A 12,646-nucleotide genomic window follows, 5' to 3' on the forward strand; every position below is an offset into this window, starting at 1 on the left:
TAAGAAACAACACCCGAAAAACACAAAAAAAAAAAAAAACCGGCGCCCGATACGATACGACGCGATAGTTTCTAACTTCAGACGTTAGGTGGTGCTGATTCGCAATGTTGCATCTTACACCGCCAGGCGGCGTTCAGGTAACAAAATGCCGCGGTACGAAGGTTATGTCGTTGCTGCTGATAAATATCCAATAATTCTCGATATTGGAAGTGCCTACACGAAGTAAGTTATTTATTTTGATCTTTTCTAATTCATAAAAGCATTTAAATATGTTTACGATCCTTAAATTTACAAATATAGAATATATCAACAGTAGCAGCCATTTTTAATTAGGTTAAATGACACATCTCTACATAACACATGGTTTACATCATCTAAACATGTTTGTTTATTATCTAACAATGAATAAAATTGCATATTTAATTGATTTTGATTGATATATCTTCAAATAAATACACTGAAACAGCTGATCTGATAAAAACAATTTAAAAATAAGGCCTCAAAGATGAGGTGGGCCTGACTAGTCACAAATGTGGGCCCCCTTCTCTCTTCAAAAGCCATAAAATATATATAAATAAATAAAGTAATAAGAGATTATCCGCCATGTCACAAAATATAGTTTTATACATTATTTTCCTGTTTAAAAGACTAAATTTTGGGGCCTTCATTGCTGGGCCTGTTTATAAATCTAGATTTGCACAGATTTATATTTATCAATATCACTATTAACTATTGCAGCTCTGAATGAGGCATTGGGTCTTCTTCTTTATCTTCGCCTTTTCCCATGTTTATATGGGGTCGGCGTTTCCTTCTCTAATATGTTTCCTCCATTTTTTCTTATCATATTACTTATCCATATCGAATGGGGTATGGATAAGTTATTTCTTGCAAAGATTCACATTTAAACTTATCCATTTTATGTGGAGTGAATGATTATAAGCATACAACAAAGGAAATAAATGCCACGAATATGATTAGTAATAAAATGGTGCAAAGAGCTGCATCTATTTGACAAGATACATTTTGCTTGAAACAAGCAATTTAGTTTTGTGTAAAGTTAAATACAGCTGTCCCTTGATAATCCGACAGGTATGGGACCAAAAGGGTGTCCAGATTACCGAAAGTGATTACATATTTGGCATTGTTTTGCTAGCAGTAGCCTACAATATTCCCTACTCCAACCGTTCGAACAGAACTGCTCACGGAAAACACACGAAATGTGTGTCATTGTGTAAGAATTGGATGGGGAGATTCACGTCGTGACATGCTTCTGTGCAAGCAGACACATAATGGGGATGGGTACCTTGACGGGAGGTGTGTCGGACTACTGAGCATGTCAGATTACAAAACGTCGGACTATCAAGGGACAGCCGTAATGGTAATTGAATGATAGAGCTAGAATAATTATCGGGCTAGAATTTGATTAATTAATAATGTAGATATGCAGTTTGTACTGAAGGTAGATGATTATGCCAAGGCCATTGAAAGGGAGAGCTGGAAATTTTTCACAGGTCAGAGAAAACTTACAGGTTTATAGTTCTTCCGCTATAAATTAACGTTATTTTTAGTAACAGAAAATAAATATTTAAAACTGCTTTTTATTAATACAGAAGCATTCTTTGCATTTCATCTGTTTAAAAAAATGGCAAAGGGGGCCTGCTATACCTCAGGTCCCATACAATCTCATGATGGTTAGTTAATAACAGGAAAATTATAATGTTAGGAGTGCAACTGCAACTGCATGTTTCTATACATAGACTAACACAGTTACAAAACTGATACAAAACATCATTTTAATTTTATAATATTGCTAAAATATAAAATTGTCTACATAAGTTCATGGGCAGATGGGACTTGTTTGAGCAGCAAGGGACAGGTACCACTCGAAATTTCTCAACTTTCTAAAGGCCTAAATTGCTGCCACATAATTTGTATGTATTTTTGTACAGATGTGGATTTGCAAGAGAAACCGGTCCCCGATGGATTATATCATCCGAAGTTAAAAATTCTCAAACTGGGAAGGTAAGAGTAAAGATATTTAATAGCTATAAAATGTACGTAGGTATTTAAAATTACATATTTTTGATTTAAGGTGACAAAATTGTGGGATTACAAGAGTCCCGAAGAATTGTACTTACTCTTCAAGGAATTCCTCCAACAAATGTATTTCAAGTGAGCATTAAAATTCATTATTTTTTCATAAGCATTGTACTATTCTTTTATAAATTTATTCCTGTATACAGAATTTATTTAATAATTCATCATTTCCAAAAATAAAACTTTGAGTTAAAACTTTTCTACCCCGTAAGAATAATGCTGTATTTGAGAATTTGAAACAGATTTCTGCAGCTCCATTTACATGGTTTCATGGAATCAATTACTTCCATAAGCAAAGAGATTATTGTATATATAAAATTCTTTTTTTGAGTATTGGATTAAATATTACACAAAATACACAACTGCAAAGAGTAGAATAGGCTTCTAGTTTTTATTGATTGGTGAATCACTTACGCCCCCATCCATTTCTTACCTTGTATTACCCTGTATCAATTTAAATAAATTATTTTGGCACACAATCTATTATTATCTATCTATCTGGTAATGTAACATATGAGATATGTGATGCATGAAAATCTTCTTTACTTTGGCTAACAGCACAGTATCGCAGTTTGGAAAATTGACTAGATCAGTCTATGGAACGACCAGTGGTCCACGAATCATACTTTGAGAACTAATGTTTGAAATGGGAGTATCTATAAATACCAGAGGCCTAGAAATGCTAATAAAAGTCCACAAATTTCTTGATCTGGTCTGGCAAACGTACAAATTTGCAATTATAAATTGGTTAGTCAAGATACAAAGTAATTTCTTGTTTCTTCTTTTGAGACCTTTGTCACAAAATCATTCATGAAGATTTCTGGTGCAAATTCAAATTTTAATTTTGTGGAGTGGTATAGAACCTTTACCACACAAGCCACCCACCTATCAAGATACAAGCTCCGGAATTGTGTAATTTCTTACTGATTCTAAGGTGAGTTGATGATGATGATAATGATTATAACATTTTCTGATTTTCTAAAACACCATGAATAGTTTAAAAATTAGTTTTATTTGGGGAACTTGGGGGCGAATATTTGTTGGACCATTGAATGATTTGAAATACAAAAACAAAAAATTATTAAAATTCGTAAAATAAAGACTTGTACGTAACAATCTCATTGCACAGAAAAAATAAATTTTAGTTGTCTTCCCTACTATCTTCCAAAACATTTTGCCAATACTCCTTATTTGCCAATGGCTGGACGTATTTGTTACTCGAACCTTTTGGACATTTTGCTATAACTTTCAACTTGTTTGTATTAGTTTGCTGGTTTAGTTTTCAATAAGAAAATTATGAGCAGCATACAGCTTATGCACAAAATGCCAAAGGAATTATCAGTGTATAAAACTGCACACTTGATAGCACAGAATAGTTTTTAAATTTTCCAACAAGATTGCCATGAAGAATAAAAAACTTTCATCATATGGGGAAAATTTATAATCTACATTGGCAAACTATGTTATAGTAACTGAAAGAACATTTACTAGAATAAGATAAACAGATGATTTCATATGAACTGTTATACAGTACAGTACAATACAATTTTGATAGAAGTACTGCATTATGCAAGGGTTACCTGTATTTAATTTTATAGGTGATCTATATATAATACATATGCAAGAATAGGTTTACCACCTTTAGCTGTTCTCATCTACTGCAGGATATATAGGTCTCTCCAATCACTTCAATTCCGAGTTTTCTGCATCCAGTTCATCCCCAGTCTCTCCATCTCATTTTTGTTATCCAGGCATCCTTCTTCTTGATCTCTGTGTCCATTCTGTTATTCTTTGTCTATTCATCTGTAGCTCCTAACCTAACCACATTTTCTTCATGCAGGAATATATTATATGTTGAAATTTATTTTGTAAAAATTATAAAAATATTTATTATCATTATTATTACTTTTTAAATAATTATGAAGATACGTAGTTGCTAATCCTAAAGAAAGAAGGGTTGTAATTGTGGAATCCGTAGTTTGTCCAACAGTTTTTAGAGAAACGTTAGCTAAAGTTCTCTTCCATCACTTTGAGGTATAGTATCAATTAGCAATTAGATTTTTATAACTTTTATTATAACATTTATAAAACAAGATTATTTTCCAAAATTGTTACAGATTCCTTCTCTGATCTTTGTGCCTGCCCATTTGATGAGCCTTTTTACGCTAGGGATCACCACTGCTCTTATACTCGACGTCGGCTACAATGAAACAGCCGTACTTCCGATATCCTTTTATTAAAATCACACTAAATAGTTTATGTAATTTCAAGAATTTCCTTAACTAGCATACGTCTATGAAGGCGTGACATTGTTACGCGCATGGCAAGGCTTGCCATTAGGTGGTCATGCTATTCACAGGTTAGTAAATTTGGAGTAATAGGGTTTAAATGTTAATCGCATATCTTAGGCAGATTATGTTTAATAAACAGGAGAATCGAATTAGGATTAATGGAGAACGGAAAGATAAAGGTTAAAGGCTTGGACGAAGTTCCTTTGACTACCGTGTTAACAGGTAAATGTCTAATTTATTTGTTACGAGACTAGAAAATTATGTCCTTTAACATACGGAAATTATATAACAGGAATTGATTTTAAGAACATTTTTAGGATTTATAAATATATATTAGGGAACATTATTAAAATAGTAATAATTGTCTCTTTTAATTGCATCCCGAAGAAGATACAGGTAAGATTATTTATAAATATATTATGAGAAACAAATACTTTTTATAAAAATTACTTTTAATGATGAAAATGATTATAGTGTGTTTCAATCATTATCGTTGTTAGGATTTTGAATTTCAGTTATTAAATTAATTGTATTTAAACAAAATCAAATTGCAGTATAATGTTCTGTAGTTGACAGATGCATTCAGAGCATGATTCAATGCACATATTTTTTGGAATTGCTTTATTGAACAATAAGATGCAAGCATTATTTTGAATTCTCCCACAGATAATGGAAAAATGTAAAATTATTGGAATGTTATTAAATTCAATTAGTATTACTTACTAATCATAAATATTCACTATTTTGTGTACATGCTATCCTGCTTTGGTCATCTGTTTCAATTGTTATGTAAATAAACTGATATACATTTCTAACTACAGGTATGTGCCACTTAACATTGGGAATACATCATTAGGCAAACTAGAGTTTACTCAAACTATACTATATAAGGTTTGTCTACTACTCATCATTGTGTTACTTAGAGCAGGAGTGACCAAATGTTATCACCATATATACAGTGACCATATTTTTTGGGGGAAAATAAAGGACATATCGAAGAAAATCAAAAAATACCTTATAAAATTCATAAGTTTATAACATTTATTACGAAAATAGTAGCATACAACAATGCATACGTTAAAATTTTAAACAATCTGAATTATTACACATACACACATTGTAAAAATTTAAATAACATTAATTTTGATACTTTTAAGTAGAATTAATTTTTTTATAGCGCCGTTTCACGCTTTAAAGTCATAAAATCCCATACAGTTCATTTGAAAGTTGTATTTGATGGAAATACATGCTTCTAATATGCTTACTTTTAAATCAGTTTTTTCATTTGTCCACCTATTATTCACCAATGAAAATATTCATTCAACAGGGGCATTAGATCCAGGGAGACAAAGAAAATTCTACGATTTTACAAATGTTTTTGAAAACAATTTCTTTTGCTGTAAAATGTTCAAAAATCTCAATCCACCTTTGATGGCAGGGCTGGTTATTCTGTCACCATTCTTCGATCTTTTCGTTTGTGACATATTTTTTTACACATGAAACTTCATCAAATAATTCACCGTAGAATATATTTACGGACCAATGATTCGAAATAAAGATATAGCTTTTCTCTACTTTCGCCCACAAAGGGATTTCGCATAACGTGATCCATTCAAACACCTCTATTTCAATAAAAAAACATGTCCCAATTATTTAGATAATCTATGCACGTTTGATAAAATGTGTACACAGCATCATTGCATTTTTTAGCTTGTATATTTTCTGATTTTTCTAATGNTGGTTTACGCGGAAAAAAAGGGTCCGATACTTTTTGAACAGACCTTGTATGTATGAAATATTTCATATTCCGACGACACGGAGCGTTAGTGATGCTAGATTTACCAGAATCAGATAACGTATATTTTTTATATTTTTTCTGTGCCGATAATACTTAAAGGATATTGTTTCGCCCTTATCATGGATACTCTTATGAAACCAGAATTTTTGAATATACAATATATCAAGTATATTTATTTAATAAGCATTTAAATGGATATGAGTAAAGAATGTGTCGTTAAACCCATTGACTCTCCTCGCTGCTCTAATATTCAATTTGTCTTCTTAGTCTTAGGAGCTATCCTTAAATTACGTCCGCATTTTTCTTGAAATTTTTAATCCCCCTCTTCCCATTGTCCCAATTTGTTTAAGTTTCCATAATCCTCCTTCCCATCTTCCGAGGTCTAACAAAACTTAACCTCTCTTCACAAATCTTTACCACTTTATAAATAATAAAATGTGTAAATTGTATAAAATTTAATGAAATAGAGCGAACGTCCGTTGTAGTTCAACCCTTTCCTCCTTGTCCGACTTTGTCCGATTTCTCATATTAAACCCCCTCCCTGCCTTCCACTGTGGACGTCATTTATGGACCGCCCCTTATTTGGAAAATGTATTTCTGAATTTAGAAAAATTTCATTTTTATTTTTGACTCTCTACCCAGTAGGCACTAAAAGAGCCTTTGTAATCATACTCACCATGAATTTGGCCAGGTCTACAATGAGATAGGTCGGGTCGGGTGGTGGAGCCGACATATCCGGGACAGATTTCCCATAAAAAATTTCTAAAGTTGGCAGCCCAAATTCTATTCCGAATCTTTCAGATAAAACGGAAAGAGTTGGTACATATCCAATTCTCATTCTATGGTCACTAAAGAGGTCTTTTAATATGCGTAATTGAATTATGGATCGTATTTGGTAATCACAGTAAGCCTGAAAGGTCAGTATGCCACAGTGAACCAGAAGTTACAGCTTCAGATGGATATGTCAATCCATTCTGTACTGACATTTTCTGTGGATTCACAGAGGCTTCTCTAACAGGATCTGTAAGTTAATACTAAATGAGAAATCTCGAGAGAAAACTATCTTATCCACAATTTAAGACCCAGAGACCATCAGCAATCATGAAAATCTAAGCATCTGAAACTCGTATTCAGTTTTGGGCCGTTCAGAGTAGCAATCTAAACCTAAGTCGGCACAGAAAACTGACTGATTGGTGTACACGTGCGACTGGATACTGAAAAAATTTCCAAAATACTCATAAAGAAATCCTGGGGATCCGACTCGGACTTGACTTCGGATTCCTCAGAGTTGCATGCAGGCGGCCGGATGGCAGAGCGGTCAAAGTGGCAGCCTACCGCTTTGAGGAATCCGGGATCGCATCCGGACGAGTCAAGAAATCCCCAGGAACTTTTCGAGGGGTGGTCCGTCGAAAAGTTCGGATATGTCGGGCCCCGTTTCTCACCACCCGATCGCCCCATTGTGGGCCTGGCCGAACCCACAATGGGCCCAATATAAGAGGCTCTCTTAGTGCCCACAGGGCGGAAAGAGTAAAAACAAAAGAGTTGCATGCGAACGCGTTTATTCACTTCAACTCTTCTATAGAATGTATTTTTACAAAAAAAAAAACTTAATTTTAATAAAAACTAACAACATACAAACATTTATATCTATTTTAAAATAAAACAATAAAAAAGAACATAATTTGAATCCAAAAATTCATAGAATATCACTTTTGCATCGCTATATGACTCATACATAACTAATTCTTTTTAGAAAAATAGCTATTTTTAATAATAGTATAAGTAAATTACGAATTTATAATTATATATAGATGAGTCTATGATTAAAAATTAAATTGTGCCAGGATTTTTCAGTAAGAAACAACACCCGAAAAACACCAAAAAAAAAAAAAAAACCGGCGCCCGATACGATACGACGCGATAGTTTCTAACTTCAGACGTTAGGTGGTGCTGATTCGCAATGTTGCATCTTACACCGCCAGGCGGCGTTCAGGTAACAAAATGCCGCGGTACGAAGGTTATGTCGTTGCTGCTGATAAATATCCAATAATTCTCGATATTGGAAGTGCCTACACGAAGTAAGTTATTTATTTTGATCTTTTCTAATTCATAAAAGCATTTAAATATGTTTACGATCCTTAAATTTACAAATATAGAATATATCAACAGTAGCAGCCATTTTTAATTAGGTTAAATGACACATCTCTACATAACACATGGTTTACATCATCTAAACATGTTTGTTTATTATCTAACAATGAATAAAATTGCATATTTAATTGATTTTGATTGATATATCTTCAAATAAATACACTGAAACAGCTGATCTGATAAAAACAATTTAAAAATAAGGCCTCAAAGATGAGGTGGGCCTGACTAGTCACAAATGTGGGCCCCCTTCTCTCTTCAAAAGCCATAAAATATATATAAATAAATAAAGTAATAAGAGATTATCCGCCATGTCACAAAATATAGTTTTATACATTATTTTCCTGTTTAAAAGACTAAATTTTGGGGCCTTCATTGCTGGGCCTGTTTATAAATCTAGATTTGCACAGATTTATATTTATCAATATCACTATTAACTATTGCAGCTCTGAATGAGGCATTGGGTCTTCTTCTTTATCTTCGCCTTTTCCCATGTTTATATGGGGTCGGCGTTTCCTTCTCTAATATGTTTCCTCCATTTTTTCTTATCATATTACTTATCCATATCGAATGGGGTATGGATAAGTTATTTCTTGCAAAGATTCACATTTAAACTTATCCATTTTATGTGGAGTGAATGATTATAAGCATACAACAAAGGAAATAAATGCCACGAATATGATTAGTAATAAAATGGTGCAAAGAGCTGCATCTATTTGACAAGATACATTTTGCTTGAAACAAGCAATTTAGTTTTGTGTAAAGTTAAATACAGCTGTCCCTTGATAATCCGACAGGTATGGGACCAAAAGGGTGTCCAGATTACCGAAAGTGATTACATATTTGGCATTGTTTTGCTAGCAGTAGCCTACAATATTCCCTACTCCAACCGTTCGAACAGAACTGCTCACGGAAAACACACGAAATGTGTGTCATTGTGTAAGAATTGGATGGGGAGATTCACGTCGTGACATGCTTCTGTGCAAGCAGACACATAATGGGGATGGGTACCTTGACGTGAGGTGTGTCGGACTACTGAGCATGTCAGATTACAAAACGTCGGACTATCAAGGGACAGCCGTAATGGTAATTGAATGATAGAGCCAGAATAATTATCGGGCTAGAATTTGATTAATTAATAATGTAGATATGCAGTTTGTACTGAAGGTAGATGATTATGCCAAGGCCATTGAAAGGGAGAGCTGGAAATTTTTCACAGGTCAGAGAAAACTTACAGGTTTATAGTTCTTCCGCTATAAATTAACGTTATTTTTAGTAACAGAAAATAAATATTTAAAACTGCTTTTTATTAATACAGAAGCATTCTTTGCATTTCATCTGTTTAAAAAAATGGCAAAGGGGGCCTGCTATACCTCAGGTCCCATACAATCTCATGATGGTTAGTTAATAACAGGAAAATTATAATGTTAGGAGTGCAACTGCAACTGCATGTTTCTATACATAGACTAACACAGTTACAAAACTGATACAAAACATCATTTTAATTTTATAATATTGCTAAAATATAAAATTGTCTACATAAGTTCATGGGCAGATGGGACTTGTTTGAGCAGCAAGGGACAGGTACCACTCGAAATTTCTCAACTTTCTAAAGGCCTAAATTGCTGCCACATAATTTGTATGTATTTTTGTACAGATGTGGATTTGCAAGAGAAACCGGTCCCCGATGGATTATATCATCCGAAGTTAAAAATTCTCAAACTGGGAAGGTAAGAGTAAAGATATTTAATAGCTATAAAATGTACGTAGGTATTTAAAATTACATATTTTTGATTTAAGGTGACAAAATTGTGGGATTACAAGAGTCCCGAAGAATTGTACTTACTCTTCAAGGAATTCCTCCAACAAATGTATTTCAAGTGAGCATTAAAATTCATTATTTTTTCATAAGCATTGTACTATTCTTTTATAAATTTATTCCTGTATACAGAATTTATTTAATAATTCATCATTTCCAAAAATAAAACTTTGAGTTAAAACTTTTCTACCCCGTAAGAATAATGCTGTATTTGAGAATTTGAAACAGATTTCTGCAGCTCCATTTACATGGTTTCATGGAATCAATTACTTCCATAAGCAAAGAGATTATTGTATATATAAAATTCTTTTTTTGAGTATTGGATTAAATATTACACAAAATACACAACTGCAAAGAGTAGAATAGGCTTCTAGTTTTTATTGATTGGTGAATCACTTACGCCCCCATCCATTTCTTACCTTGTATTACCCTGTATCAATTTAAATAAATTATTTTGGCACACAATCTATTATTATCTATCTATCTGGTAATGTAACATATGAGATATGTGATGCATGAAAATCTTCTTTACTTTGGCTAACAGCACAGTATCGCAGTTTGGAAAATTGACTAGATCAGTCTATGGAACGACCAGTGGTCCACGAATCATACTTTGAGAACTAATGTTTGAAATGGGAGTATCTATAAATACCAGAGGCCTAGAAATGCTAATAAAAGTCCACAAATTTCTTGATCTGGTCTGGCAAACGTACAAATTTGCAATTATAAATTGGTTAGTCAAGATACAAAGTAATTTCTTGTTTCTTCTTTTGAGACCTTTGTCACAAAATCATTCATGAAGATTTCTGGTGCAAATTCAAATTTTAATTTTGTGGAGTGGTATAGAACCTTTACCACACAAGCCACCCACCTATCAAGATACAAGCTCCGGAATTGTGTAATTTCTTACTGATTCTAAGGTGAGTTGATGATGATGATAATGATTATAACATTTTCTGATTTTCTAAAACACCATGAATAGTTTAAAAATTAGTTTTATTTGGGGAACTTGGGGGCGAATATTTGTTGGACCATTGAATGATTTGAAATACAAAAACAAAAAATTATTAAAATTCGTAAAATAAAGACTTGTACGTAACAATCTCATTGCACAGAAAAAATAAATTTTAGTTGTCTTCCCTACTATCTTCCAAAACATTTTGCCAATACTCCTTATTTGCCAATGGCTGGACGTATTTGTTACTCGAACCTTTTGGACATTTTGCTATAACTTTCAACTTGTTTGTATTAGTTTGCTGGTTTAGTTTTCAATAAGAAAATTATGAGCAGCATACAGCTTATGCACAAAATGCCAAAGGAATTTTCAGTGTATAAAACTGCACACTTGATAGCACAGAATAGTTTTTAAATTTTCCAACAAGATTGCCATGAAGAATAAAAAACTTTCATCATATGGGGAAAATTTATAATCTACATTGGCAAACTATGTTATAGTAACTGAAAGAACATTTACTAGAATAAGATAAACAGATGATTTCATATGAACTGTTATACAGTACAGTACAATACAATTTTGATAGAAGTACTGCATTATGCAAGGGTTACCTGTATTTAATTTTATAGGTGATCTATATATAATACATATGCAAGAATAGGTTTACCACCTTTAGCTGTTCTCATCTACTGCAGGATATATAGGTCTCTCCAATCACTTCAATTCCGAGTTTTCTGCATCCAGTTCATCCCCAGTCTCTCCATCTCATTTTTGTTATCCAGGCATCCTTCTTCTTGATCTCTGTGTCCATTCTGTTATTCTTTGTCTATTCATCTGTAGCTCCTAACCTAACCACATTTTCTTCATGCAGGAATATATTATATGTTGAAATTTATTTTTTTGATTGTTATTATCTTGTTAAAATTCAAATCCGATTTCTTACTTTTCTTTTGTTAAACAATCTCTCTTTAATGACGAAGGTTTTTCTTTTGTTAATTTAAATTTCAATTGGCCAATTAAATAGAAGTTTCAGTTTAAAAATAAACTCTGTCTCATTTATTGGTTCATTTAAATTTAAATAGACAAATTACACGAGAGCGTAATAAAAAATAACGTCTCTTTCTCTCATTGGTTATTTGTAATTTAAATAGTCCAATCAAAAATATTTCTGTAATAGCTTTTTTTCTAAAGTAATTTTTTATGAAACATTATGAATTTTATATTGAAAAATAACTATAGTTTGATAAGAAACTACTTTATTTATTTTTCTTGTATTTTATCTATAAAAATTTTATATTTTGAAAGCATTCAATATATATTTATAGCTTATTTTTCTTTTAAATTACAAATATTTTTTAAAACAAAATACCTTAAAAACGTTTCCACTAACGTTTTTTTTTTCTTTTCTTTTTTTTTTTTGCTATTAAACTTCTACAAATAAATCCAACTATTTTTATTCCTTAAAAACTTATCTGAAATTATTAATTAATCATTAATATATTGAGTATATAATATATTTTTATATATAAAAATATATT

At 32.2% G+C, this 12,646-nt stretch overlaps 2 protein-coding genes across 2 annotated transcripts in view; both read left to right on the plus strand.

The window, feature by feature from the left end:
• Window positions 1–96: 96 nt before the first annotated feature.
• The window catches only part of LOC111634097 (actin-related protein 10-like), a 16,674-nt gene continuing 4,124 nt past the window's right edge, over window positions 97–12,646 (plus strand). The window contains exons 1-7 of the mRNA XM_023378774.1: window positions 97–222; window positions 1,950–2,022; window positions 2,093–2,172; window positions 4,023–4,131; window positions 4,215–4,322; window positions 4,389–4,456; window positions 4,528–4,610. Coding sequence (XP_023234542.1) covers window positions 146–222; window positions 1,950–2,022; window positions 2,093–2,172; window positions 4,023–4,131; window positions 4,215–4,322; window positions 4,389–4,456; window positions 4,528–4,610 — 598 coding nt within the window. The 5' untranslated portion in view covers window positions 97–145. The remainder of the gene's footprint in view (window positions 223–1,949; window positions 2,023–2,092; window positions 2,173–4,022; window positions 4,132–4,214; window positions 4,323–4,388; window positions 4,457–4,527; window positions 4,611–12,646) is intronic.
• LOC111634099 (actin-related protein 10-like) lies at window positions 8,139–11,958 on the plus strand. The gene is made up of 3 exons (XM_023378776.1): window positions 8,139–8,264; window positions 9,992–10,064; window positions 10,135–11,958. Exons 1-3 carry the CDS (start codon window positions 8,188–8,190, stop codon window positions 10,216–10,218), a joined length of 234 nt encoding a protein of 77 aa, XP_023234544.1. The 5' UTR covers window positions 8,139–8,187; the 3' UTR covers window positions 10,219–11,958.

This window comes from Centruroides sculpturatus, unplaced genomic scaffold (genome assembly GCF_000671375.1).
Source record: "Centruroides sculpturatus isolate CEXI.00-Female unplaced genomic scaffold, Cexi_2.0 scaffold823, whole genome shotgun sequence".
Lineage (NCBI taxonomy): Eukaryota > Metazoa > Arthropoda > Arachnida > Scorpiones > Buthidae > Centruroides > Centruroides sculpturatus.

Excerpts from the sequence above, each read along its gene's own strand:
- LOC111634099 (XM_023378776.1), top strand. The coding sequence starts at position 8,188 with ATGCCGCGGTACGAAGGTTATGTCGTTGCTGCTGATAAATATCCAATA. Across the intron at positions 8,265-9,991 it reads ATTGGAAGTGCCTACACGAA|ATGTGGATTTGCAAGAGAAA; the intron begins GTAAGTTATTTA and ends ATTTTTGTACAG. Across the intron at positions 10,065-10,134 it reads AAAATTCTCAAACTGGGAAG|GTGACAAAATTGTGGGATTA; the intron begins GTAAGAGTAAAG and ends TTTTGATTTAAG.